This window comes from Strigops habroptila, chromosome 9 (genome assembly GCF_004027225.2).
Source record: "Strigops habroptila isolate Jane chromosome 9, bStrHab1.2.pri, whole genome shotgun sequence".
Lineage (NCBI taxonomy): Eukaryota > Metazoa > Chordata > Aves > Psittaciformes > Psittacidae > Strigops > Strigops habroptila.
Genome location: NC_044285.2, coordinates 22436774 through 22464648, shown reverse-complemented (window position 1 = coordinate 22464648; position 27875 = coordinate 22436774). Strand labels below are relative to the sequence as shown.

Below are 27875 nucleotides of genomic sequence, written 5' to 3'. Positions count from 1 at the left end.
GTTGCTCTGCCCACCTATGTGTGCCATGGGCTTGATACCCATCTCTCAGCTGGGGAAAGTGAGGCACTGGGCAGCCTGGCTGTGCCACGGGGCCTGCCTAGGCACAGGCTCCGAGCCTCTGTGCCCGCTCTGGGGAATGTGTCCCAGCTTGCAGCAACGGGCATAAAGGTGCTGAGCCTGCTGCCAGAGTCAGCATGGGGCGGGGCGGAGCTGAGGGGGTTCTCACGTCAGCGGAGCATCCCACCAGATTCTAACACCACTCCCCTGGGAATTTGGGTGATCCTTGCCCTTTAAACCTTGATTGGGACCGTGCCTTTAAAACGGGCCCCTGGGGCAGGAGCTCTCAGTCTGCAGGAGGAGGCTGGCCAGGAGCAGGTGGGCTGAGCGAGCTGGTCCTCCCCACCCCACACACCCACCCCACTCCACTCCCTGCCCCAGCACCTTTACAGCCCCAAGACCAGGCTCTTCTCCGGTTGGCTTTGCACTGGTCGGGGTTTTAGTCTGGAATTTGCACCCTTTTTTGCATCTAGATTCGTGTGTTGTCCCCCGTCTCTCCCTCCCTCTTCTGTTTCTGAACAACAGAAGCAGCTGGTAGCACCCTGGGGTCCTTTTGCTGGTGCCAGCGACCAGCTCTGCCCCTCTAGGGGGGAGAAGTATGACTGCAGGCTTCCCCTAATCCTGTTGCTGGCCAGCCCCACCTTGCCCTGCTCACCCACCTCCCCCTACACCTATCATGGCTTTGCTCCATCCCTTCACCAGCCTCCTCCTCCTCCTTGCTGTGCCCCTTTCCCGGGCTGCAAGACAGTCCCCGCTGTCCCCCAGCGCCCCGCCTGCCGTCCCAGCCCTGCCCCTCCTGCAGGCCCTGCAAGCGCGGGCACCGGGCAGCCGGGGCTGGCAAGCAGAGCCAGCGGGCGGGCAACCCCTGCGCTACATGCTGAACCTGTACCGGCGAGCTGCTGACCGCGAAGGGCGACCCCGCCACGGCCGCAGCCTGGGCACCAACACCATCCGCCTGATCCGGACCAGTCCCCAGGGAGGCCAGCCCTGGGCAGGTAAGGAGCAGGCAGGCACCAAGGGCAGCGTGGAGGCTTAGCAGAGCTTGTGAAGTGGGCTTGAGCCCTGGGGGGGGCCTCTGCCTGCCTCCTTCCCGCTCTTCACAGTGTTCCAGCCAGGGCTGGCAGGTCCTGTGCACTGCGGGGTCCCCCTTGGCAGGGGCCACAGGCTCTCCCTGCCCCAGGGGTGAGATGGGCAAGGGCACTGCCAGCCCCGCATGCTTCTCTCCCCTTCCCATCCTGAGCAGTGGTGTTGGTGCAGAGGATGGGAATTGTCCGAGGATCTCTCTGTCCTTCACCCAGCAGGGGAGCTGTGGCACATGGCTGCTGTTTGCTGAGGCCTCCGTGCAGCCCCGCGGCAGCAGCACTCTCCTGGGTGCAGTACCTCCTCCTGGGAGGAGGCTGTGCTGGGGCAGTGCTGGGGCAGTGCCTGTTGTGCCATACTGTACCGGGGACAGTGACTGCTGCTTCCCCGCAGGTCGCTGGTACGTGCAGCCCCTCACCTATCGCCTGGAGGGCCAGCCCGAGGCCGAGCACCTCCTCCGAGCCACCGTAGTCTACCTGCCGAGCCTGCCGCTGGCCCGTGGTCGCCTCCTCTGTGCCTTGGAGCTGTCAGCCACCAGCGACACACCCGGGGCACTGCTCAGCCCTGTCGCACGCCCGCGCCGCGGCTGGGCCGAAGTGGATGTCACCCCTTACCTGGTGTCAGGGAATGGCAGCGTGGGGAGCCTGGCACTGCAGCACATCTGTGTACATGCCGGCCGGATGGGTGGCCATGATGCCCCGGTAGCCCCCAGCCACCCCTTCCTCCTCCTTTACCTCAACGACACCCAGGCTGGACTGGCATCTCTGGCAGCAGAGCCCCATCGGCACCGACGTGACACGGGGACACTGGCCCACGACCTGCCTGGCTACTTGCGGGAGCAGGAAGGGGAGAAGAGTGACTGCTCCCTGCGCCCCTTCCCTGTCAGCTTTGCCCAGCTGGGCTGGGACCACTGGATCATCGCTCCCCATCGCTACAACCCACGCTACTGCAAGGGTGCCTGTCCCCGCCTGCTCCGCCACGACTACCACGCGCCCAACCACGCTGTGGTGCAGAGCTTTGTCCATCAGCTGGTGGATGCCAATGTGCCCTGGCCCTCCTGCGTTCCCTACCGCTACAGCCCCATCAGCGTCCTCATGATCGAGCGTGATGGCAGCATCCTCTACAAGGAGTATGAGAACATGATAGCAGAGTCCTGCACCTGCCGGTAATGCTGCCCAGGCACATCGCCCCAGGCTCTGCCTGGCCCTGCCACATCGGACTTCAGGGATTGTCTTGCTCTGCCTGGGGTGGTTCGTCTCCCTTCCCTGCGTGGCTACTCTTCTGTGGGAAGGTTTTACCATGGCGGTTTTATGTAAATTGTAGGTTTTTAAAGGCAGGTGCCTGTGCTGGGGCGGTTGCCCTGTGGCATCTGTCCTTCCTGCAGCCCCAAGGCTGCTGCCTGCTTTTGGGGGGCGGGAGGGCTTGGCTTGATGCTCCTGGAGAAGAGCTGTGTCCCTGAACTGGAGCATGAAGCTCTTAAGACATGGCTGGGGATCTCCTGGTGGAGCCAGGGCAGGGAGGGCAAGCAGTCCAGGTGTCCCTGTGCTTGGCACCAAGCTGGTGTTGTCAGTAGCCAATGCAATCTTGCCTGTGGGATTCCTTCCCAGCTCACGTGCACCCAATCCTGTCTAGTCCCAGCTGCAGCTGCATCTCACTGGGCTGGGAATTGGGCTTGGTGGGGAGGGGGACCCCTCTCCTGCCTTGTGGTTCTGCTCTGGGAGGCTGTGAAAACTGGAGGGACCCAGGCTGCCAGCTCTGTTCCCAGTGCTGGGGTCAGGCAGCTGCCTATGCCAGGCTCTGCCTGCTGCTTCCTCTGCCAACCCCATCCTGTCCTTCACCTCCTTGGCTTGCCCTCTAGCAGGGCTCAAGTCTCACCCTATCCCAGGGGTTGTGCCCCCCCAATCACAGTGTCCCTCTGCTTCCTTGCACCCTTGGTGCTTCATGGGGCTTGGCCTCCCAGCCTGTGCCTATTCCTGGAGGGCTTGGTCTCACTTCCAGCGCTCCTGCCACCTGGCTTTCCTCTATTTATTGCTGACTGTGTAAATAAATAAACTGATGGATTTTGCTAAAGACCATCTTGGCCTGTTCTTGCTCTGTCCCTGGTGTGCAGCGGGTGTACGGCCCCAGCCAGGCTGGTGTAGACTGTGTTGCTGTGCTGCTGCCCTTGTGCTTGCATTGGAGTGGGTGGGTGCTGCTCCCTGCTGTGTGCAGGGATTAAAGCCCAGCTGGTTCAAGCCGGAGAAGGAGCAGCCCTGGACCACAGGCCTGCCCTGGGGCAGGAAGGACCAGATCTGGCTGCAGGCAGCTGCGCTGGTGGGGCTGGGGACAAGAGAACCTCTATATGGGGCAGCTCCTGGGGGACCAATGAGCTGCATCTCTCTAGGCTGTCTGACACCATGGCCAAGGCATTTTGGCTGCCAGGGTTATTTTGGGAAGGTGTCTGCAGGCAAACCTGCCTGTTCCTGGGCACAACGCTCCGTGTTTGCAAAGCTGGGGCAAAGTTCCCTTTCTTTGCGCAGCGAGGCATGGGTGGCAGCAGTAATTCTTGTCCCCAGTGCTTGGTGGTACTGCCTCTGCATCCTCATCTTGGGGCTCTCGGCCTCTAGCCCCATCTATTATTTCTGGCCCAAGCTCCGTGGGGATGTTTCAGCACTTCTTCTCTCCTGGGGGTGTTTGCTGTGGGGCAGGGTGCTGTTCAGCCCCCTATCCTACCCACCAGCTCCAGAGTTTATCCCCCCATTCTGACAGACTGAGAAGCTTCAGAGCCTCAGGTTCCTCTCCTGCCTCTGGGCATACATCCAGCCAGGAGGCTTGGGGAGGGAAACCTCTTTTGCTTTGTTGGATGCTCCTAGACCTGACCCCAGAGGGAAGATTTTCCCCTGCCAATGATTAAATGTGTGGGGTGGGCTCATCCAGGCAAACCATGATGAAAGGCACAGGAACTGGGCATACTCCCAGTCCTGGGCATTGCTGGGTGCCAGTGCCTGGTGCTGCCCATGGCGCAGACCTGCACCCAGGCCTGCTGTGAGCATCCCTCAAACCTGCTGGGTGGCCAGAAGCAGACGGGCACCATGGTTTGTCCCAGTTCTGTGTCCTTGCATGCACTGTGCTGATGGGCTCTCATGCCCGTTGGGCTGGACACCTTCTTTGGGTACCCCAAGACACTGAAGGGCTACCCCAGCAGTGTGGTTTCCTCTGCACTGGTAGTGGGGCTTGTGCTGCCAAAGGGATGGAGCAGCAGTAGTTCATGGAAAAAGCCGCTGTCCCTGGCTGACCGTGGCATCATGCCCGCACCAGCATTGGGGCTTGTCAGAGCAGAGCCATGCAGAGGGTGTGGGGCTCCCGGCCCCATGCCCTGGGGTGCCTCGGGGGGTAGCTTTTCCTGTGGGTCCTATGGCCATGTGAAGGGTGACAAGGGGCCATCCCGCCACCTGGGGCAACTCAAATATTTGTGCAGGGCTGTGACCTGGGAGGAGCAGTGCCCAGCGGCAGCACGGACGGCTGGAGCCAGCACCACCATGGCAGCTTCAGTCCCTGTCGTGCCGTGCACCAGCCGAAGAGGCAGAGCCAGGGGGGCCTCCCCTGCTCACCTGGGCACTGCCACCAGCCTGGCACTGCTCCTGTCCCTCCTCTTGCTTCTCCCAAGCTCCCTCCAGGTGGGTCTGGGCATGGAGGGTGGGCAACAGGGGCTCAGGGGCTTGGCGCCCCTTCTATGCCCCATCTCCTCCTCTGGGTGCTGCAGGAGCCCCAGGGTGGGACAGAGGGGCAGGCGCCACCCCGGCTGCCCCGCATGACACCCTTCTGGAGGATGGTGGGCAGCAGACCCCTGGGTGCCCACTGCCGGCACAGCCTCGAGTGTGTCACCAGGGCTTGCAGGTGAGCAGGGACCCCTGCCCGTCCCCTGCATTACCCCCTGCCCAGCCTCGCCTGCACCCCTGGGACCACACATATCTCTATTCTCACATTGTCTCCAGCCCTGGAACCTGCCCATGTACCCCTAATGTCCCCAGCCCTGAGGCCTCACAAGTACCCCAATTCCACCAGCCTCCTCAGCTTTGGGAGTTCTCCACCTTGGGACCTGCCCCCACTCCCTGCTGTCCTCAGCCCAGGGACCTCGTGGGCACCCCAGTCCCGGTGTCCCGCAGCCCCGGTGCCCCCAGCCTAGGTAGCCCCATGGCCAAGACTCAGCAGAGCCCAGCTTTGCCCCCAGCCCAGAGCTGCCTCCCACTCCCCCCCTCCGGGACTCTGGCACAGTGCTCACTGCCACTCTGCCCCACAGGGCCAGGTGCTGTGCCCCACCACAGTACAAGTGCTGATAGCCACCAGCAACGCCAGGAGTGTCCACCCTGCACTGGGACCACCAGGGACGAGAGTGCACTGTGCACTCACTGCCAGGACAGGACTCCTCAGCAGCCACGTGCAGCCTGGCAACCCCGGGGAAGGACTGTGCCACCGAGCCCCTGGGGCACTGCTGCAGCTCAGCTGCTCTGGACGCTCCATGCAGGCAATAAACCTGCTGCTCCCTGCCCACGTCTGGCAGCTTCCCGCCCTGCCTGTGCAAAGACGAACGGGTTACACAGGGGTCAGGGCCACGTGTGCCCTAGGGTGGCATAGGGTGGCACGTGGGCTCCCGCCTCTCACCCAACAGGTGCTGAGTCCACCACAGCCTCCACTTGGCCCCCACCTGCCCGGACAGGGGGAGGGATGCTAGGAACCCCCAGGAGCCCACCGCACCTGCATGCTGCCGATGTGCGTGTGCATGTGTGAGCGTATTTGTGCATATGCACAAGTCTGCTTGTGCCTATACACGTAGGTGTATATATATGTGCCTGTCCCTATATCTGTGCGTGTGATATGCATATGATTATGTATGTGCATGGGAAGTGTATGTGTGCTTGTGTGTATGTATGTCTATGCGTGTATAGATGTGTGTGTATGTGGGTATGTATATGTGTGTGCACACGTGGATGTACATATGTGTGTATGTGCATGTATTCCTGTCTCTATATGTGTATATGTGTGAGGGCCTGTGTGTGCCACGTGTGTATGTGTTGTGTACTCATGGAAATGCAAGAGTAAGTATATACGCCCAGGTGTGTACACACTTGTGTGCATGGATGTGTGTGCACATACAGGTCTGCCTGTGCACGTGTCTACGCAGGTAGGTGTATGTGCATGTGTGCATGTCCATGCCGCTGTGTGCCTCTCCACACCTGTACACACATCCATGCCTCTGTCCATACGCCTATCTGTGTGTCGGTGCACCCACCCTGGCACGCGTGTCCCTGTGTCTGCACAGTTCCGCGGCAGTTCCGCGGTCCGTGTGTCCGCCCGCCGCTGCCCACCGGCACCCCTGGCCGCCGGCGTGGCCGCGTGGCCCCTCACAGCGCAGCGCAGCCTCCTCCCGCCAGAGGGCGCCGCTAGCACTTCCGCCCCCTTCCTCGCATGAGCGCCGGAGCCCCGCGGCGGCGGGTCCTCACCGCTCCGTAGTGAGCGCCTGGCGGGCCGGGGCCGCCGCTATCTGCGGGAAGCGCGGAACAGCGCGGACGGGGAGCGCGAAACAGCGCGAATGGGGAGGCCGCTTCGAAGGTGCCGCATTGTTCAGGGCAGTGCTGCGGGAGGCGGCGAGCGGGCGGGGCCGGGAGGCGGGGCGCTGCCAGGACCCGGGGCAACGCGGGCCGGCCCCCCAGTGCCGCTGTCCGCCGCGCCCGCTGTTGCCGCCGCCGCCGCCATGCGCAGCCGGAGCAATTCGGGCGTGCGGCTGGACGGGTACGGGCGCCTGGTGCAGCAGACCATCCTCCGGCACCAGGTGCGGGCCCGTGTCCGGAGAGGGGGTCGGAGCAGGGCGAAACCCCCCTCGCTGCGGGCCCCCGCCGGCCCCCGAGGCCTGGGACGCTGCTGCCCGACCCCGCTGGCCGCGTCGGCCGGGGCTAACTGGGAAAGGGGCCGCGGCCCCTCGGTGTTGCCCCCTCTACAGGACGCGGTGACGGGCCTGCTCCCCGCCAGCGCCGACCACCGGGATGCCTGGGTGCGGGATAACGTCTACAGCATACTAGCCGTCTGGGGGCTGGGCCTGGCCTACCGCAAGAATGCCGACCGCGACGAGGACAAGGCCAAGGCCTACGAGCTGGAGCAGGTAGGAGGGAGCCGGCGGGAGGGAGGGCCCGTGGCGGCCGCCCAGTCTGGCCGGTTGTACCCGGGACCCAGCTGTCACCTCCCGGCTGGATTGCTTTTGGCACAGCCAGGCTCTGGGGCCAAAGGGCCATGGGAGGCAGTGCAGTGAGGATGGGGGCAGCGCTGGTCCTAGGCGTGGGGGACACACAATAGAAAGGAATCTCAGAGCCTGCTCTTCCCAGAGCACGGTGGAGCCCAGATAGAGGGTCCCGCCCTCTGGCCCTGGGGTGATCTGGGGATGCAGCCTTCTCCCAGAGGCTAGCAAGCTGCATCCTGCAGCCGTGCCCTCCATTTCCCTGTATGGTAGCTTGGCTTTGCTGGCAGGCCAAGAAATCATGCTTCCCTGTGCTGTTGCCTAGGGAGAAGGGGCCCTGGAAATGTGAGCAGGGGCTCTGGTTACAGGCTCCAGAGCTCCACAAAGGTCAGCAGCCAGCTGATCCTGAGTCAGGGCTTCTGTTGGCCACATGGGGATTTACAAGGCTGCTTTCCTTGTTCCTGCAGAGTGTGGTGAAGCTGATGCGAGGGCTGCTCCAGTGCATGATGAGACAGGTAGGGGCTGGGGAGTGCCTCCGAGAGTCAAGTGGTCCCCTCAAAGCCCAGCTCTGCTACAAAGACTGTCAGTCCCAACTGTGCCATCTCTCCCCAGCCTTCCCTGACGAGTGGAGGGAAGGCCCCCTTCCAACAAGTCTTGAAGTAAAGTCTGACTTGGCATCTGTCCCTGGTGTGGTGGAAGTCCCAGTGCTGTGGGCTGGTGGCCAGCGGAGCCTTTGCCACCTGCTCCCTGTTTTGTGGCCTGGCTGGTGCTGGGACTCTGCAGCTCTTCTCCCTGAGAGCATGTGTGGCCCTTTTCTCTCCACTCAGGGCAATCGTGGCTGCGGGCCCTCCATGGTTGCAGCCCTGGTGAGGCACATGAGCCTTGGTGCGTGGAGGGGCTCAGTCTGGGGGCTGAGGAGTAGGATTTCTGCTCTTCCAGTCGTGGTTCCACATGCTGGGCTGATGGCATGGGTCAGCCCTTGCCTCCAGGGCTGCCAGACCTCTCTGGAGATAGGGTTTCATGAACCCCTGCATCTCCTTGTCCCTTTCCAGGTGGACAAGGTGGAGGCGTTCAAGTACAGCCAGAGCACCAAGGACTGCCTGCATGCCAAGTACAACACCCATACCTGTGCCACTGTGGTGGGGGACCATGAGTGGGGTCACCTACAGATGGATGCCACCTCCCTCTACCTGCTCATGCTGGCGCAAATGACGGCCTCAGGTGATGCTGTTGGGGGATGCCACTGCAGCTTTGAGCATGCTTATCTCCCAGGCTTTTCCATGTTCTTGGTTTGGGTGCAGCTTCCTGGGTGCCAAGCTGCTGCAATGGCCTCCGTGACCTCCCTCTTTTCTTACACTCGCAGCACCCAAGGTGGATTTGGGCCCCTCGGTGTCTGTCTCTCTAAGAGCCCCTGTTTGCCTGAAGCCCCAAAGCTTCCATAGCGGGGTGGGAGTGAGGATGGGAGCCAGTTGGGATGTGGCTCCCTGGGACAGGCATGCCGTGAGGAGAAGGGGTCCAGCTTGGGTAACTGCAGCCCCTTCCTAGGGTTGCCAGTGGGCTTGGAGCGACTAATGTGATTTGCTCCCCCTACTTCAGGCCTCCACATCATTCACAGCCTGGATGAAGTCAACTTTATCCAGAACCTCGTGTTCTACATTGAAGCAGCCTACAAAACTGCGGTGGGTAGCCCGTGCTGGGGAAAGGAGGTGCAGGTGGTGGGCTGGTGCCCAGGGGCAGCTGTGGGTCACTCCTGGGCTCCAGTGGGCAGAGTCCCATGGCACCTGCTGGGAGGGTTTGGCACCAGTGGGGGGGATTTGAAGGCTTTCTGGGCATGCTGTGAACTGCTGCCCGCTCCAATGTGCCGTTGCCTCTGCACAGGACTTTGGGATATGGGAACGTGGAGACAAGACAAACCAGGGTATCACCGAGCTGAATGCTAGCTCTGTCGGCATGGCCAAGGTGAGCTGGGGGGAGAGGTGCTGGTGCCAGAGAGCACCAGTGACCCCATGCTGCTTTTTTGCGGGGAAGGCTGGGCATGTTGAACTACTGAAGCTCAACATCCCAAGCAGTGATAGGTTCCTGGGGAGGAAGGCTTTTCACTTTGTGTGCTGGGATAAAACTGCCCCTCTTGCCTAAGTTGTGCCTGAACTGGGAGTGAGAAGTTAATTGGCGTGTGTGGCCGAAAGGTGTGGGGCCCTGCTGATGTCTGGCTGCCTGTGAGATGTATTCATGTTCTGACCGGGGTGCTCTGCAGCCACAGCAGGGTTTATGTTTGTTTAGGTTTGGGCAGGGGCTGGCACAGGGTGAGAGCACTTTCAGGTGAGCAGCGTGGTGCAGGACTTGCTGCTTTGGGTCTCACCCTGCTTGCAGGCTGCTCTGGAGGCACTGGATGAGCTGGATCTTTTTGGAGCAAAGGGAGGCCCACAGTCCGTGATAAGGGTGCTGTCGGATGAGGTCCAGCACTGCCAGGTGAGACGCGCATGGGCTTTACACCATAGTAAGATGAGCTGTGATCTGCTGGGGTTGCAGTGTGGATGATGCCTGGCCTGGGAACCTAAACAGCCTTACCTTCCCCTCCAACCAGTCCATCCTCCACTCGATGCTGCCCAGGGCCTCCACATCCAAGGAAGTTGATGCCAGCGTGCTCTCTGTCATCTCCTACCCAGCATTCGCTGTGGAGGACAGTGAGCTGGTGGAGATCACCAAGCTAGAGATCATCACGAAACTGCAGGTGAGTGGCTCTGCCCTTGTCTTGCCCTCCCCAGGAGACAGCTGCAGTCCCAACTGCTGTAGCCCTTTTCTCCCCAAAGACATGCTCAGGGAGGGGGTGCTGGGGCATGTCTTCTCCCAGTCTTCGTGACCCATGGCCAGGGTGTGCCAAGTGAGTCCTGTGTGCTGTGGCCCTCGGCTGTGGTCATGGTGCCTAAGCTCCAGGTGAGCAAGTGAGAGGGTATTTGGCTGGAGGAGGACCGCCCCTGCTTCTCCACTGAAGGTACGAGGTATCTCACGCTGTTCCTCCTCCTGCTCAGCACTACTTTCCCTCCCTCCCAGGGGCGCTACGGCTGCTGCCGCTTCCTGCGGGATGGGTACAGGACCCCCAAAGAGGTGAGTGTGCTCAGCCTTCCCCCCCCGCCCCGAATAGCAGTGCCAAGCATCAGCAGCGTGAGCTGCATTTGCACCCCTGGTGCAGCGTCAAGGCTGTGGTGGGGAGCACAGGGAAGATGAGAGCCCTGAGCAGCTCCAGGCAGTGTCATGGGTCTGGGCAAGGCTTCCCAAAATGCCAGGACTACTGCAGAGGTGGTACATCCCGCCAGTGCCCATGGCAGATGGGCAGAGGCTGGCTCTTTCTGCATCTTGGGACTTGGCAGTATATATCTCTTATGCTGGAGGAAGATGGGACTATGCCCCATGGGGAAGCCCTGCAAGGTGGGCTCTTTCTCCAGCTCTTTCCAGGCTGCACAAGCCCTGAGTGAGGGCCGGAGGCCTGTGGAGGTGACTCTGCAGTGTTCCTCCCTCAACACTGTTCAGTCACTATCACTGCACAGGCACAGTTCCCTGGCTGTGCAGCAGCACTGGAGGTCACAACCCTGCTTCTGCTTCTCCTGGGACTGATTTGATCACCACAGAGCCAGGAAATGGTACTTGGAAGCTCTTAAATTATCACCCGTTGGGCCTGTTATTTGGTGGGGTTCCTTTGGGCACGTGTGTCTCTAAATGCTTTTCCTCCGCTGCGCCCTTCAGACGTGACCATAATAGGCAGCATGTGTGGCTGCATCTCTCCAGAGCCAGAGAAGAGCAGCAGCATCTCCAGTTTGACTTTTCCACTGCTCAAGCTTTGCCAGCATGCAAAGCCATGGATTGCTTTTGGGGATCTGTGAGGGGCAGGAAAGACAGTGCTACCTGCAGAGGCACTGCAGCTGCCTGGAGTTTGGGAGCTTGCGGCCGGTGTGCAGCCACTATAGAAAACACACGCTCCATGTGTGCTCTCTGCCCGATAGTCTGCTAAGGCCACCCATCTCCCTTCTTTGCAGCAGAGTTAAAGCAGGCAGCAGGGAAGGTCGATGGTCGTAGCTCCCCTGGAGCACTACAGCACACACATCTGGGGTAGGAGGATTCATCACTGGCAGGTCTCCATCCCGACCCCTTCCCTTGTGCCAGGCTTGCAGTCCTACCAGCTGGCAGAAGGGCCCCTGCTTGGCCCCCTGCTCTCTAGCCCAAGCCCTGGTAATGCTGGAGGAGGCAGGGGCTGAGGGGCCAGGGCACAGCAGGCAAGGTGAAGGGGATGCAAGTGTCCCCAGGGCAGCAAGGGGGATGTTGTGCTGTTGTACAGGGCTCTGAGGTGCTCTCCTGGGGACTGGGTAGGCTCCCTTTGCCCAGGCAGGGTGAGTCCCTGTGGCATTAGTGCAGGGGTTTGGGAGAGGATGTCTGATGGCAAGGACACAGCCTGGAGGTGAAGCTGCTTTTTGGCGCTCTCAGCCATCATCTGCAGAAGAACGCTGGGAGGGCATTTTGAGGCTGGGGCCTCGGGGGGGAGTGGGAGTCCTGTTTGAGGGGATCCTGCTGCCCACCACCCTCGCCGCTGTCACCCTCCTTGCAGGACCCCAACCGCCCCTACTACGAGCCTGCAGAGCTGAAGCTGTTTGAAAACATTGAGTGTGAGTGGCCCCTCTTCTGGGCATACCTGATCATCGATGGGATTTTCAGTGGAAACATGGAGCAGGTAAAGGAGGCAGGACCTGCCATGCTGTTGGAAAGAAGTCTCTGGCAAAGGAGGCGTGCAGGGAGCCATGCCCAGGGCAGACTCCCTTTCCTCTCTCCACAGGTGCAGGAGTACCGGGAAGCCCTTGAGGGGGTTCTCATCAAGGGGAAGAATGGGGTGCGCCTGGTGCCGGAGCTGTACAGTGTTCCACCGGATAAGGTGAGCGGTCCTGAGCTACAGTGGGAGTGGGAATCTCTCATCACCAGGTAATTACGATCAGGTTTTAACGGTTTGTTAACTCACACGTAGTGGCTTCCGTGCACATGGAAACCCCATGAAAAAAACAAACAACCAAACAAAAAAACAACCTGCTCCCCCCTTCCCCCCAAAAGCATTTCTTGCCCCCATACACAAGTTGCTGTGCTGACAGGCTGGCAGCCTGGAGTCTGAGTCCTCTGAGAGCTCAGGACATGCAGACCTGGGCTGAGGAGGTTATGCTGAGGATGTGTGAGCCTGGGCTGAGAGCGATGGCCTCCTGGTGCCCAAGTGCTGTAGCATCCAAGAGCATCACTGCAGTGCTCCTGGGGAATGTCAGCCATTCCAGGGGGATAGCTCAACATCTTGGGAACCAAAATGCTGAGTAGCTGATGTGGTGTCTGGCACGGGTGCCTATGGCAATCATGAGAAGGTGTGAGGAACGTAGCTGGGAGGTTTTGGGCCCTGTGTGGCAAATGCTAAGTTCTTGTTTTAAGCCTTGTACTGCTAGACTTCAAAATGCAATGATGCTGCTTCCTTCAGCATCCTGTGTCTGTGGATCCCTCCCTGACCTCCTGGCTTGCCTTCCAGGTGGACGAGGAGTACAGGAACCCTCACACTGTGGACAGGATACCCATGGGCAAGCTGCCACTCATGTGGGGGCAGTCCCTCTACATCCTGGGCTGCCTGATGGCTGAGGTATGGTCATCCCTAGTGCTGGGGGGGCTGTGGGGTGAGGGTCTGAGCCCTGAATGGGCAAATATTGCCACCCTGTGCCACCTGCCATAGGGAACCTGTCACTTCCACTGTGCAGGAGCTCTTAAAGGTAGGTTGTCTGTAGGCATCACCTACTTCACCCTGCGCATGAAATGTTGATCTCCTCATACCTCTTTTTGCTCAGGGGTTTCTAGCTCCTGGTGAAGTAGATCCCCTCAACCGCCGTTTTGCGACTGTCCCCAAGCCTGATGTGGTGGTCCAAGGTGAGGGAAAGGGCCCAGTTCCAAACTCCTGTGCCCAGCAGGCCTGGGGACTCTGCCTGCGTGGAGTTCCTGGGGGTGGCTCGGCTGGCTGGGTGGCTGCCGGTGCAGCAGGTCTCAGCCCTGGCAAAGTGGGTGTAAGATGGGGTGTAAGTCCTTCTACTCCACCCTGCGTTGCCCCAGGGAAACACCACCGGCTACAGCCTCCTCTGCAGACACGTTGAAAATGGTCTTACCCTTCAGCCACTTGGCACGGAAGGCTTGGGTGTGGAGAGTGTCAGGGGGAGCAAGGCAGACCTCTGCAGTGGGAAGTGGTTCCCAAAGGGACCCCAGACAGACGCCTCTATGTGACAAAGTACCTACGTGTCCTCAGAGGCGTGAAGCAGCGCTCCTCGCTCCGGTGCCCCTGCCACACTGAGCCTGTCCTCCTCCCTCTGCAGTGTGCATCCTGGCAGAGACAGAGGGGATCAAGGCCGCCCTGAGGAAGGAGGACATCGATGTGGAGACTGTGGCAGACGTCTACCCCATCCGAGTGCAGCCTGCTCGCATCCTTAGCCACATCTACGCCCGGCTGGGTGAGCTGGGCTCCCTGCTCCTGCAGCAAAAGGCGTGCAGAAGGGTCTCTCCCATACCCTGGCATTCCTGCTCATCAATGATGGGCTGATGATGGCTAGCTGATAATGGCTCTGCTAACTTTTCCTTGGCCTGGTAAAGGGGAACTCCTGCCCAAGGGGAGCCGGGGTGGCAGACAGTGCTATGCAGGGTAATTCTAAAAGGGATAAAGCTTTGGCGTTGCAGTTGCACAGTCACCCCAGGGACAGGCAGAGGTTCTGATCTGTATAGGATGGACTTGGTGTGGACAGGAGCCAGATTTTGTTCCTGTATCCCAGATGTCAATGGAGGAGGCAAGCCAGACCCCAGAGAAGGTCCCCTGGCAGTTCCTGGCTTGCTGAGAGAGCCTGTAGCTGAGGTGGGGTGGCTGCTGTTGGAGGGTTGGCAGGGCTGTTCCCTGGTGCAGCAGCCCTTTGGGCACAGGGCTTGTTGTGCGGGAGCTGGAGACCCGGCCTCGGCCAGAGGAGGAACCTGACCCACCACAGGCTGCACGCGCCGGCTAATTTAAGCCACCAAAATGCCAAGTGTAACATAGGCAAAGGGAGCAGGGGAACAGCTTGGCAGCTGCCAGGGCTGACGTGAGCAAGGGGCAATGCTGCTGCACCATCCTGGGCTCTGAGAGTAATCCCAGGAGCAATGGGAATGCTTATGGAGCTCTCGGCTTTTGGGAACCAGCCCTGTGCAGGGAGGAACCCGTGGTCCTGCCCCAGCTTCCAACATACCCCAAAACCCGGAGGCGTGGCACATTGTGGAAGCCAGGACAGGCTATTCCTGTGTCAGCAAAAGGAGGGCCTGGGTGTCTCTAGCCCCTGGGCAGGGCTGTGGGATAGAGCATCACTGTGCTTTCCTGGGGTACCCCAATCACAAATCAGCTGTTTCCTGCTGGCTGGGAGTGCAGAGGCCTGCCTCTGCTTGCTGCATCCCCTTCCATGAGGAGGCTTGCACTAAAAACTCCTCCTCCTGGCCCCCTAGGCCGCAACAAGAAGATGTGCCTGACGGGACGGCCCTATCGGCACATGGGCGTCCTCGGGACCTCCAAGCTCTACAACATCAGGAAGAACATCTTTACGTTCACCCCACAGGTGGGTGCCATTCCCCGCTGCCAGGAGACCTGGGACTAGGCAGGAGCGTTCCCCACTGGCTGAGTGCTCAGGGGCTGCCAAACACGCTCTGAACAGCCTGGAGCAGCTCCAGCTCTGTGGCGTGGAGCAGCAGTCAGTGGTCCTGGCTACGTGCGTGCTGGGAAAAGACGGTTTCAGCCTTCCAGTGATCAGTGTTGGGTGGAAACCTCTGCTCACCTTGACAAGGGCACGAGGAAAAGGCTGATGGCAGGACAGGGATCCCTCTGTCCCCTGTGTCGAGCATGGTGCAGGGACGAGCAGGGTTGCAAGCCTGGCACAGCAGACTGGCTGTGTGGGGCTTGTGTGACACTGCTGCTGAGCTGTGGTGTTACCTCGCCGTAGTTGTTAGTGGCCAGCAGCTGCTCTGGGGGCTGAGGGTGCCTTTCTAGGCTCTACTGGCGCTTACCAGGTGTGGTGGGACATGCTGCTGGTGCAGGGGAGCACATCCCCTGGGTGCACTGTGTGGCTGGCCTGGCTGAGCGCCTGTGGGAAGATGTGACTGGCACTAAAGGGATCTGGTGACTGTGGGAAGGGCCGCTCATGTCTCCTCCCATCCTCGCAGTTCATAGACCAGCAGCAGTTCTACCTGGCTCTTGACAACAGGATGATTGTGGAGATGCTGAGGACAGATCTTTCGTACCTCTGCAGCCGCTGGAGGATGACCGGACGGCCGACCATCACCTTCCCCATCTCCCACACCATGCTCGGTACAGACCCTCCAACCTTGCAGGTGTTTGGCTGGAGCAGCCCTGGGAAGCAGCCCATGCAGGAGGAAGGGGGTGGGCAGTTGTCTTGGTAATGGGGACACTGTGGGACTGGGAGAGCCAGGAGCATCCTGTGAAGAGCCAAGAGCATACTGTGAAAAGCTTGCCGCTCACAGGAGCTGCACTGGGTTAGCAGTGGGAGAGCCTGACTGCCTCTGTCTCTGTCCCCAACAGATGAATCCGGCAGCAGCGTGCACCCCACGGTGCTGGCGATGCTGCGGAAGCTGCAGGATGGGTATTTCGGTGGTGCAAGGTGAGTGCAGCTTCCTGGAGAGGGCTGGTGGCCCCCAAAAACCTGTTTATGAGGGCCTGGGCCTGAGCATCGGCTGTTGGGGAACAAGCTGTGGAGAATACATTGGGGTGTGCTAGGCTGTAAGTGTACCCCTGGGCTACAGTCCCAACAGTGGAGATGCAAGAAAGGACATAGCTCTTCATGCCACTAGGCCCATGGCTGCAGGATCCCTCTAATACCTTTTGGGCAGCCCTTTCATGCCTGCCTGTGGCTGGAGGAGTTGCAGGCAGCTAAAGCAGGTGCTGGAGCGTGTGTACGCTCCCAAGCAAGTGCATCTCTCCCTGCCAAAGGGCCTGTCCTGGATCCAGAAGGCAAAGCCAAAGGTATTGCTCCCCCTTTCCTCCCTGTGTGACCTCCCCTCCTCTCGCCCAGGATCCAGACGGGTAAGTTGTCGGAGTTCCTGACAACGTCATGCCGAACACACCTCAGCTTTATGGACCCTGGGCCAGAGGGTAAGGTCTTTGCCAAAAGTTACGAGCTCAGCACTGGCAGCTTTGAGGAGCTAGACGCCGAGGATTGGCTGCATGGCTTGCAGATAGCAAAGGATGGTAAGGGGGAACAGGCCAGTCGCTGCTATGGCGTGGCAAATGCCAAACTCACCCGTAACACCCAACCACCCCGTCAGCACCCACCACCATGTTCTTCATACACTTAGGTGTTCACCATGTTTCTGTTCCCATCTGACCCTCCATCAGTTAACCTTGTCTGGGTAATGCTCAGGGTGACACCAGTGGGGTGGGACCGGGTGGATTGATGCAGCCTCACCAAGGGGTTTCACAGCCAGCCAGGGCTGAGGCTGGTGTGGACGTGGAGAGCACGGAGGATGCTCTGAAACGAGCTGATCTGGCTGTTGCATAGGGAAGAGACATGGGTTTGGCAACCTGCCTCTACTCAGGAGATTGGGCTGAGGATCTTTCGTGCACCAGTGACAGTGCAGAAAGTGATGGGACAGTGCCCAAGATGGTGGGGAAGACTCACCATGTGTCTTAAGCAATCGAAGTGTTGTTTTCCCAAAGCCTTTGACCCTCCCTAGGCAGAGCTGCTCCAGTGGGTGCCAAATTGAGGTCTTGCTGCTGTGGATATGGTGCCTGAGAGAGCCTTGGCCCACCACAGCGTGATGGATCCATCTTGCCCTGAGACCATGGTGGGGTGCAAGGTTTGCTGTTCCCCTTGCAAACAGGCCTGCGTGCATCCTCTGCTGTGACCTAGTGGGTCATCTTCCCAGCCTTCCCATCAGTCTGCTCTGCCTCTGCTGCTTCTGCAGCCAATGTCTGCACTGCTGTGATTCTGAATACTCACTTCTCTTGCCCTCCTTTCGCTTTGCCCGCAGTCTCCTTGTAGGCTGCACCTGGGCTGCTCCGAGGTGTCTGCTTCTCTGCAGCCCCAAGGGTAGATGGGGCCTGCCTGGCCTCTCTACAGCACTTACAAGATGCTTAATTTTAAGCATTCCCTGTGGTCAGATGCTGCAGCCAGGCAGGATGATGTTCTCGAGCCTGATGTCTGGAGGACTTCTCCTTCAGGCACTGTCATAATGCATCCCTGCCAGATAGGGAAAGGGGATGCCATGCTGTGGGCCTCAGATGCTGTCTGCAGCTCACCTCCTGGGGAAGGACACACCACGGAGCTTGTCTGTCAGCTGGAGAGCAGCATGGTTTTGCCCTGGCCCACTGACTGGAAGTGCTCAACAGCTCTTGGTTGTGTTGCATTGCTTTGGCATGGGGCATCTCCCTCTTGGGGCATCTCCATCACTGTTATCTCCTGGCTGAGGAGAGAGGTGGCCTCTGAGCACCCTTGCCCATGCTGCAGGAAACAAGCGGTGGCCCTGGTGCTCCCGTTGTGGCATTGGGAGTGATGGCAGCTGCTGTAGGCTGGGCAAAGAGCAAGGCAGGAGCTGTAGCTCCTTCTCTAATTCCTAATTAGAAGTAACTGGTAATTTCTGATTAGAAATAATTGTGTTGCAAAACCTGCCCTGCCTTGCTCCCATGCTGGAATCCTGCTTGGATGAGGTCCCTGCTGTGGTGGGGTGCTCTCAAGCGCTCTGCATGGACAGGCTGCCCCTGGCTGTGCCTCCCCCTGTCTTCCCTGGAGGGAACGAACTCGAGGGTTTCACTGTGGGGTTGGGGCAGGCTCTGCCATCCTTGTGCGGGGTCGGACCTGGCACATGCTGCATCCCCATCGCTTCCTTCATCCGGGTGGGACTCCAAGGGAGCCCGGCTGGCAGCCAGTGTCCCAGGCAGCAGAACAGAGTGGGAACAGGGGTGTCATGGCTGTGGGGCTTTGGGCACCAGCCGCATGTTGTCATTTTGCTCAGCCGGCAAAGCTCCACCCTCGCCAAGGTGCAGCCAGGAGCTCTATTGGGCGTGGGGGCGCAAAGCAGCTGAACCTCCTCTTGTGCCTCCCCTTCAGCGGACACGTACGACGAGGTTGCTCAGTACCTGGACCACTTGCTGCAGCGCACAGCTCCGCAGGTGAACCTGCCTCCCACCGCACAGCGGGGAGGCCTAAGCCGCTTCCGTGCCGCTGTCCACACCACCCGCGACCTCATGTCCTTGGCGTCCAAGGCCAAGGACCTTCATGTCCAGAGTGAGTAACTCCAGTGCCCTCCGCACCTTTGGTCAAGCCCAAGGGGTAAGGCTGAGGTGCTCTGGGAGCTTTCCCAGCTGTGTAGTGCTGAGTGCCCCATAGACTGAAAAGAAACCCAGATTGTGTCCATCATGTTAGTCCTGGCCATAGAGTATCTTGGAGTTGGTGCCTGTGCAGTCCTCATGGAAAATTCTGAACGATAAGCAATGGCAGCTCCCTGTGGTGTTCCTCTAGCAGGGTGGAATGGGGCTGCTTCTCCCACGGCCCACTTCTCTGCAGGGGCTGACAGGGGAGCAGAGTGTGAGATGTGAGGTGCGTTGGGGTTGGGAAGTGTCTGCACTAACCTTGGTTTTCTTTTAGATGTTGGGATGTATGTCCCCAGCAAGATCTTCCAGGCATCCCAGCAGTCAGTCAAGCTGCTGGGTTCACCCCACCAGCATGATGTGGAAGGCAAGGTGAGCCCTGTCCCTCCTAGGCTGGCCAAGCAGTGCCATCCTTTAAGCTGGAGCCAGAGGGTCCCTGTGGGGCTACATGGGGAAGGCTTAGTGTCTGGTGAGGGGGAATGTCTGTGGGTGAATGTCCTCGGCTCCATAACCAGACTGCACTTTGTGTGGGGTGCTGGTGGTGCTAACCAGGAGCATGGGTCTCCCCTCAGAGCTACACACTCTATGCAGAGATGAACCTGCCCCGCGATGAGGACGGCAGTGTGGACTGCAAGGCACTGGTGGACCAGCTGCGTGTCTGCCCCACACTGCAGGAGCAAGCAGACATCCTCTACATGCTCCACATCCTCAAGTATAATGAGCTCCGAGTGCTGCAGGCTCACTGAGCAGAGCACAGTGCAGCCATGCAGTCATCCTCCCTGCCCCCGCAGAGCCCAGGGCTGCTGCAGGGCAAGCTGCTGGCTGTAACCCAGGATCTCCTTCAATGCAGAGGACCCGAGTGGCACACAGGGCTTGACAGTGAGCCTGGCCCCACGGTGAAGGAGCTCCTCACTGAGCTGTACATGCGGGTTGGGGACACGCGCCAGTGGGCCCTGATCCGCTACATCTCTGGCATCCTCAAGAAGAAGGTGGAAGCTCTGGATGAGGTAACAGCCATGCACTTGGCCTCCAATGGGCTGAGGTCTGTCGTGGAGGAGGCTGCAGAGTGGCAGGCAGACTGCAGCTGTTTTGGTTCTGTCTCGCTCTGCCTTGTGCCGAGGCCCAAGCCCTGAGCTGTTGGTGATGACCGGGGTGACCCTTTCTGTCCCCAGGCTTGTACTGACCTCCTGTCTCACCAGAAGCACTTGACAGTGGGACTGCCCCCGGAGCCGCGTGAGAAGACTATTTCTGCGTGAGTGTGGCCTCTCTCCCTCCTGGCGCATGCTGGCTTGGGGCTGGATGTGGACCCGCTGCCCTGGAAGCCTATGGGAGAAGCGGCTCTGGGTGACTGTCCCCAGACTGTGTCTCTCCCCTCTGGGCAGTACAGACCAGGAGGGACTCGGGGTTCACTCTGCTGCCTCTCACCACCTCTGCTCCCTCCCTAGCCCGATCCCCTACGAGGAGCTTGTTCACCTCATTGATGAAGCCAGTGAGAAGAACCTCAGTGTGTCCATCCTCACCCAGGTGATGGGCCAGGGTGACAGAGGACCCTGGCCTAGGGGTGTCTGCCCTGGTGAGCAGTGGAGTGATCTGCCCCTTCCCCTCTAGGAGATCATGGTGTACTTGGCCATGTACATGCGCACGCAGCCCGCGCTGTTCGCTGAGATGTTCCGCATTCGTATCGGGCTCATCATTCAGGTGATGGCAACGGAGCTGGCGCACTCCCTGCGCTGCTCAGGTACGTGCAGGGGGGACAGTGTGCGGCCTGGGGGGTGCTGCAGCACCCAGGACCCCATCAGCAGGGAGGAGAAGTGCTGTTAAAAACTGGCAGCTCAGCTCTAGGGCAAGAACCTGCACTGAAAGTGCCAGGGACTGTTCTTGGGCACAGTGGGGTGGTTTCACTTCAGCCTCCATTCAAAGGTGTATTGGGCTGGCTTGGGGAAAAGTTCCTGTTGTAGGCAAAACCCGGAGTTAGTGTACATCCCTGGAGGATGAGCTCCTGTACCAGTGCTTCCCCTGCTGACAGAATGGCATGCAGGGTAGAAATATCCCAGGAGGGCTGTGAAGTGGGATGCGACATTCCAACTCTGTTCTTTCCAGCTGGAGAGGCCACTGAGAACCTGATGAATCTCAGCCCATCAGACATGAAGACCCTCCTCTACCACATCCTCTCTGGCAAGGAGTTTGGGGTGGAAAGGAGCGGTGAGTTTCTCAGCAGGGTTGTGAGCGCACCTCTGGGCAAAGCTGGGTGCTGGGGCAGAGCATGACCTGAATTGAAGCAGTTGTGTGCTGTGCTTGGGCATCTCTGGTGCTGGCTGGGATAGAGGGCGAGGGTGTGCAGAGATACCAATGCCCAAGCAGAGGGAAGGAATGCATGCGCCCCGAGCCACGGTACCCATTCCGGGCCTCTTTTCTCCAGTGCGATCAGTCGACTCGTCGCTCACCACTGCTATCTCCATCTGTGAGGTGGGGGCCGTCGGGGCCACCAAGCACGAACGTTCCGGCATCATCAGGCTGAAAAGCGAGATCAAGCAGGTGAGGGCAGGTGGTGCAGGCTGCTCCTGCCAGGAACAGCTATGGGACAAGCAGGATCAATGGGGAAGCAGGAGGGAGCTCGCTCCTGGGCTTCAGAGAGCTTACAGCTGCTTCCAGGAGCTGCTTTTAGCTCCAGTCCTGCCCTGTGGGAAGAACTGGGGCAAACCTGTTAATGGGACTGGGGGTTTCTTTGACAGAGCAAGCAGCACAAGGGGGAAACACACGAGTGCTTGGGAAGTGCAGGGGTGGGAAGCACCACGCAACATCTCGGGCGTAGCTGGTGTCCTGGTGGGCCTCTTCCAGCAGCAGAAACTTCATTTCCTTCTTCTCTTGCAGCAACTGGATAAACGTAGGCAGTCTCTGCCTGGAAGTAAGGTGAAGCCCCCCTGGTCCTCCTGCAGCATCAGCTTTTGTCCCTTACGCCACACACCAGGGCAGCTTCTGAGCATGCATGAGTTAGCGAGCTTTCCTAAGCAAACCTGAGTGAGCTGCTGCAGCAGTGAACTGGCTGCCCCTCCAAAGTCTCAGGGTTGCTCTGTTCAGGACAGGAAGGGAGGCTGGCTCCCTGGGAAAAGGTTGGCATGGCTCACCGTGCTGTGGGGCCCAGGGCTGGCGCTGTCCCACAGCCTTCAGGGAGCTATCCTTTGTGTGGGACCTGCCATATTTGGGCTGGCAGGGAGGAAGCCGCCTTTGGTTGTGTGTTGTCATTAGAACCAGCTCAGAGCTGTGCTCCATAGCTGCTGTGGCCTAATAGGTTCCATTATACCCATGAAAGCTTGCTGAGCCTGATGGGGTGATGTTACTCTAGTGCCATGACCAGCAGTGGCCCTGTCGGGCAGCTCTCTGGTGGTCACTGGGTCCTGCCTGTAGCCCCTCAGCTATTCTCTGGGGGAAGAGGCTCCTGCCCAGCTACAAGGACCTCCTCTGTAGCCTAGCATGTGTCCATGACAAGTCCTGATTTCTAGGAGGTGTCCTGTCCTCAAAAAGATGAGGTCTGCAGGGACCAGGCTGTTGCAGCAGGTTTATGGCCGGTCTGCTGCAGAGGGAAACCTGACATCACATGAGGGACCATATATGTGGTGAGGAGGGTCACCTGCGGGCAGTAGTAACCTTGCTACTGGCCCCCCCGTCTGCCTGAGACTAAACCCCACCTATGCCAGCAGAGCAGTAGCAGCCCTGCTCGTGCCTGCCAGCACGAGCTCGCTGCCGCCGCAGCACCAGCGTGCAGGTGCCTCACAGCTGGCCTGTGAGGTGCAGCCCTTCCCCTCTGGTGCTAACATGAGACTTCTGCAGGTTTGCCCTTTGAAACTGCCTCTCCAGCTAACCACAGCCCCTGGGATAACAGCCCTGTGACCTGAGCTTGGTCCATGCTGCTGCTGCTTTGCTTGCTGTGATGGCTTCCTTGCTCCAGCACGGTCTGATTTTGGTCTCTCCCTTTCTCCTCCAGCCCCTTGGTTTGCAGTCCGGGGACACTGACCTCAAGTCCTCTCTGGTAACCGGTGTTTGTTGGCAGCGCACATGGGTCTGTCCTGCTTGTGGCTGCATGAAGGAGCTGTGTGCTGGGGGTGCTGCAGGGTGGCTTTGCTTGGCTGGGGGGTGGAAGCCAGGCTGGGGGAGCACGAGCTCTTGGGCAACAGCAGGGTGTGTTCTTGTGGGGTATTTACTCTACAGCAGTCTCTGTGGTCCTTGTCTTGTGTTGGCTCAGTCTCCTGGGCACACGGAGCTGCTGGGCCAGGGTTCCTTTTCAAGCATGCTGGAAGACCAGGGCAGCAAGGACAGCCGCCAGGGCCAGTGGCAGCGGAGACGGCGGCTGGATGGGGCCCTCAACCGCGTCCCTGTGGGCTTCTACCAGAAGGTCTGGAAGGTCCTGCAGAAGGTGAGCTGGACGCGTTGCTGGCTCCTCTCCATGCACGTGAGCCTGTGGGTCTCACACACCAGCCTTGCTAGGGCAACTTGCCAGGTACCCGAGGGTGGTCCCTGCTGTCGTGTGGATATACGCTTCATGGACGGGCTAGCCCTGGAAAACTGAGGAAGACCTAGGGCTGCCTGCTAGGCACACAGGACCTACCTCATACTCTGCTGAGCCTTGCACAGTAACAGATAATGGCTTTACCCATTAGCCAGGCAAGGGCAGGCTGGAGCTGCAGCTGAAGCAGCTCTGGGCACAGCTTATCCTTGGCATGGTGAGCCAGGGAGCAGAGCCCTGTGCTGAGTGCGGAGGAGGGGGGGCTCTGGCTGATGCTGAACTGGTGGGGAAGGAGCAATGCTGTGCAAGGAGTTAGGAGGTGGAGCTGGGGTGTGTGGGCAGCATGCACCAGTGTGCAAGGGGGAGCGAGCTGGTGGACCAGCCCTATGTGTTCTAGCATAGGTGCTTCTCAATGCCATAACCGTGGTCTCTCCTTGTTCTGCAGTGCCATGGCCTTTCTGTGGAGGGCTTTGTTCTCCCCTCTTCAACAACTAGAGAGGTAGGAGGTTTATGTGAGGGGGAAGCAGGGCAGGTGGGTTGGTGCTGGGTTGCCCTGCGCAAGCACCCAGCATTGCTCAGGACTCGCGCTGGCGCTACAGTGCTGCAGGTGCCTTTCTTTCTCTCTCCTCACAGATGACCCCTGGGGAAATAAAGTTTGCTGTGCATGTGGAGTCGGTCCTCAACCGTGTGCCCCAGCCAGAGTACAGGCAGCTGCTGGTGGAGGCTATCTTAGTGCTCACTATGTTGGTGGACATGGAGGTGCACACCATCGGCAGCATCATAGCTGTGGAAAGGATCTTGCACATGGCCAACGACCTCTTCTACGAGGAGCAGGTAAGGGCCAGGCCTCACACAGGGGCCACAGGCTGCACCCAGGGCCGCTGGCTGCGTTCCCCACAGCCATGCAGTGTTCACCCACTCAGAGTCCTGCCTGTTGCCCTCATTGTGTTCATGGGGCACAGCAAATACGTAGTGTACTCCTCCCGCTGTTCACCATCGATGTGTCACACTGCCTTATTCCTGATGCTGCCTTTCTCCTTCCCTGTCCAACATCCAGAAGGCCCTGGGCGCTGACGAGCACATGCTGGAGAGGGATCCCACGACAGGCATCTGCAGCCTGCTGTACGATAGCGCGCCGAGTGGGCGGTTCGGCACCATGACCTACCTGTCCAAGTCGGTGGCCATGTACGTGTACGACTTCCTGCCCGCTGATGGCTGCTCCATGCAGTAACTCTCACAACTCCTCGCCCTGGGTTGCACATGCTGCAGAAGGGTTGTTTCATATGGCTTAGAAAAACGGGCATTAGGTAGCTTGCAGGCAGCCTCTGTGGCCATCTCCCCTCCTAGTCCTGGCCTCTTGGTGGCTGAGCAGCTCTCCTGAGGAGCTCTGTGGGAAGCATACATCGTCCTAAGCTGTGTGCAGCCTGGGCTGGCAAGGAAAGGCTGAGCTTTGAAGCCTGCTTGTGTTAGAAGTGTCTGCCTGCACAGCTCCTCCTGGGCCATCACTCCAGGAGGCACCTGTGTTTGAGGGAGGTGGAAAGGGCCCCCTTCACCAGGTGTGTGTGCAGTGCTGCAGCGTGCCCTGCAGATGCCTCCAGCAGATTTTATGTTTTTAACCTGTTGCGTGCTGCTGTTTATTCCAAATCTGCAGGGTTTATACTAGTGTAGGCTGGAGCTCTTGCTCTTCCTGCTGCTGGTGGAAAAGCTTAATTAGAGGAATAGGGGGTGCCACCTCAGCCTCTCCCCCAGCATACCCAAAACCAAAACGGTGCAACCCAGCCACAGCTCTGCTGCTTGGAAGTAGGTAGCCCATCCCACAGGAGATGGGGTCAGGGGTGCTGTGTACAGAGCTCGGAGGCTGCTGGAGCCAGGAGCATCCCAAGGTGGTAACAGATCCCAGTTACCACCGAGCTGCAAAGACAGGGCTTTTGGCTGGCTGGGAGTTGTTGGTGGCAGCCCCTCCATGCCATCTTCTCTGCTTCTGACAGTGTCACTCATGGCTAAATGACAGGCTCCCAAGTTCATATACGCCCTATAAAGAAGCTTTGAGCTGGCTGCTCAGTTTGGTGTTAGCTGTGCCACCACAAATGTGCTCTGAATGCTCAGCTCTGCCCTCTGCCCTCAGCTCCCACAGCCTTGCACTGGAGAGGGGTGGTGACTTTAGAGCGGGTCCCAGCTCTGCTCTATCCTGCAGGTCAAACCCCGCACAGGATAGTGCAGTCAGACTGATGGGGATCAGGCACACACACCACAGAGTGGCAGGGGGAGTGAGGTTGTAGAATCATAGAATAGTTTGGGTTGGAAGGGACCTTTGCAGGTCATCTAGTCCAACCCCCCTGCAATGAGCAGGGGCATCTTCAACTATATCAGGTTGCTCAGAACCACCATCAGCCCAGCCTTGAATGTTTGCAGGGATGGGGCACCTACCACATCTCTGTGCTAGTAGTGTTCTTCACCACCATCATCTTAAAACCTTTCTTCCTTAGATCCACACATAAACTCTCTTTTAGTTTAAAGAAGAGAGGTTGCCAGTGAAGACCGAGGCAAAACCATTGTTGAGTACTTCAGCATTGTCCTCGCCCCGTGTTACTGGTTTACTTACTCATCAAGAGGGTTTTGCTTTCTTCGACTCTCCTTTTCTGGCTGACACACTTGTAGAAGCCCTTTTATTATTATTTTTATCCCTTGCCAAGTTCAGCTCCAGCCGTGCCATGGCCTTCCTGACCCTATCCCTGCACAGCTGGGCAGTGTCCCTGTACCCTTCCCAGGATACCTGTCTCTGCTTCCACTGCCTGTGCATTTCCTTCTTGCACTTTAGTTTGACCTGCAGGTCTCAACTCTTGCCTTCCTTTCCTGATTTCTCACATATGGGGATCGAGAGCTCCTCTGCTCTATGAAAAGCATCCTTAAAGACCTGCCAGCTCTGTCTGCTTCCTTGTCCTTGAGGGCAGCGTCTCAGGGGGTCGCACCACTCAACCCCTTGAGCAGCTGGCAGTTGCTTTCCTAAAATTCAGGGTCGTGACTTTTACTCTTTGCCTGACCTGTATCCCTCAGGACTGCAAACTCCACCAGTGTGTGAGCACTGCAGCCCAGGCTGCTCCACTCTCAGTGTCACCAACTGGCTCACTTGGGTGGGTGACCGTCAGATCCAGTATCACTTCCCCTCAGGTATAGGGCTGCCTATTATGTGGTTTAAGAAGTTATCCTCCATGTGCTCCAGGAGTCTCCTGGATTGCAGTGCTGGGTTGATCCTGGCTGGGCGCCCGCTGCCCACCAGAGCCGCTCTGTCCCTCCTCAGCTGGACAGGGGAGAGAAAATAGGAGAGGCTCCTGGGCTGGGACAAGGACAGGGAGATCATTCATCAGTTGTCATGGGCAATGCAGACTGACTTGGGGAAATGAGTTTAATTTCTTACCAATCAAATCACAGTAGGATAATGAGAAATAAAAACTAAATCTCAAAGCACCTACCCCCTACCCCTCTTCTGGGCTCAGTTTTACTCCTATTTTCTCTACATGCTCCCCCACAGCGGCACAGGGGGATGGGGAATGGGAGTTGTGGCCAGTTCATCACACCTCTGGCATCCCTTCCTCTGCAGGAGGAGGACTCCTTACACTCTTTCCCTGCTCTGACATGGGCTCCATCCCATAGGAAACTCCTCCAACATGAGGAGCTGGCATTGGCGCTCTCAGACATGGGAGAAGCTTCTGGCAGCTTCTCACGGAATCCACCCTGTAACTCCCCCTCCCCACTACCAGGCCCTTGCCACACAGACCCCATACAGTTGCCTGCAGCTTCTCCAGCAGCTCTCAGGGTGGTTGAGGTCCTCCAACAAGATAAAGGCTGTGAGTGCAATGCCTCCTGTAGCTGGAGTCAGGCAGCTTCGTCCACAGGCTCCCCTTGACAACATGGCCTGCAGAACCACAAGGTTCCCTTTGTTGCCTTGTTCTCCAGTTCCTACCAATAAGCTTTCAACCTGCTCATGGCTGTTTTTCAGAGACAGCTTTTCACAATCTATCCATTTCTAGATGTAGAGGGCAACACTGTTGCCCCTCCTTCCTTACCTGTCCCTTTTGAACAGCTTGTAGCCATTGACAGCTGTCGCACTTCAGTCATGGGGTTCATCCCACCAAGTTTCAATAATGGCAGCCAGGTTGTAGCTTTCTAGCAGCACAGTCACTTCCACCTCCTCCTGTTTGCTGCCCATGATGCGTGCATCGGTGTAGAGGCACTTCAGCTGGACTGTTGGTCATGTCACCTTCCTTTGTCTGGTATTTCCCTCTTGGCTCCTATTACCTCAGGATGTACGTAAGACTTCCACGTGTGCTGCAGTGTACCCAGCATGTCTGAGAACAACAGGCTGAGGGTCCTTGCCAGCACCCTGTCCCCCTAACTTTGGCATGTCATCCCACAGCTTGTCTGATATTATCCCACTCCCCCTTTAAGTCCCCCTTTAAAGCTGTGTCAATCAGCCCCACTAGCTTGTAAGCAAAGACCCCTTCCCCCTCTGAGAAAGGTGAATCCCACCTGATATCAGCAGGCCTGGTGCTGTGTAGGCCATCCCATTATTGAACACCCCAAAACTGGGGCAGTGACACCAGCCACAGAGCCAGGTATTAAGAGACTGTGTCATCTGTTTGTTC

At 58.8% G+C, this 27875-nt stretch overlaps 3 protein-coding genes across 9 annotated transcripts in view; all 3 read left to right on the top strand.

Annotated features, from left to right (window-relative positions):
- Positions 1–733: 733 nt before the first annotated feature.
- BMP15 (bone morphogenetic protein 15) lies at positions 734–3209 on the top strand. Its single transcript, XM_030498641.1, has 2 exons — positions 734–1052; positions 1531–3209. Exons 1-2 carry the CDS (start codon positions 734–736, stop codon positions 2304–2306), a joined length of 1095 nt encoding a protein of 364 aa, XP_030354501.1. The 3' UTR covers positions 2307–3209.
- A 3618-nt stretch (positions 3210–6827) lies between these two features.
- Positions 6828–26708, top strand: PHKA1 (phosphorylase kinase regulatory subunit alpha 1). Of its 7 annotated transcripts, XM_030498582.1 has the most exons (34): positions 6829–6946; positions 7115–7273; positions 7813–7860; positions 8398–8566; positions 8942–9024; positions 9224–9304; positions 9716–9814; positions 9930–10076; positions 10397–10450; positions 11943–12065; positions 12168–12263; positions 12891–12998; positions 13201–13279; positions 13717–13851; positions 14861–14970; positions 15572–15716; positions 15948–16026; positions 16438–16613; positions 18472–18648; positions 19009–19103; positions 19304–19443; positions 19582–19738; positions 19904–19983; positions 20177–20255; positions 20340–20469; positions 20832–20933; positions 21151–21266; positions 21464–21511; positions 21603–21641; positions 22714–22758; positions 22972–23142; positions 23678–23731; positions 23866–24066; positions 24290–26708. In XM_030498582.1, exons 1-34 carry the CDS (start codon positions 6869–6871, stop codon positions 24461–24463), a joined length of 3777 nt encoding a protein of 1258 aa, XP_030354442.1. In that variant the 5' UTR covers positions 6829–6868; the 3' UTR covers positions 24464–26708. The 7 variants fall into 7 exon arrangements, with proteins under 7 accessions (XP_030354437.1, XP_030354439.1, XP_030354441.1 ...); XM_030498577.1 differs by having other exon boundaries at positions 6828–6946; positions 22714–23142; XM_030498583.1 differs by lacking the exon at positions 21464–21511.
- HDAC8 (histone deacetylase 8) overlaps positions 24354–27875 on the top strand; it is a 19793-nt gene continuing 16271 nt past the window's right edge. The window contains exon 1 of the mRNA XM_030498639.1: positions 24354–24417. The gene's annotated coding sequence lies outside the window, so the exon portion shown is untranslated. The remainder of the gene's footprint in view (positions 24418–27875) is intronic.

Excerpts from the sequence above, each read along its gene's own strand:
- BMP15 (XM_030498641.1), top strand. The coding sequence starts at position 734 with ATGGCTTTGCTCCATCCCTTCACCAGCCTCCTCCTCCTCCTTGCTGTG. Across the intron at positions 1,053-1,530 it reads GGGAGGCCAGCCCTGGGCAG|GTCGCTGGTACGTGCAGCCC; the intron begins GTAAGGAGCAGG and ends GCTTCCCCGCAG.
- PHKA1 (XM_030498577.1), top strand. The coding sequence starts at position 6,869 with ATGCGCAGCCGGAGCAATTCGGGCGTGCGGCTGGACGGGTACGGGCGC. Across the intron at positions 12,066-12,167 it reads TCAGTGGAAACATGGAGCAG|GTGCAGGAGTACCGGGAAGC; the intron begins GTAAAGGAGGCA and ends CTCTCTCCACAG. Across the intron at positions 19,444-19,581 it reads TACATGCTCCACATCCTCAA|AGGACCCGAGTGGCACACAG; the intron begins GTATAATGAGCT and ends CCTTCAATGCAG.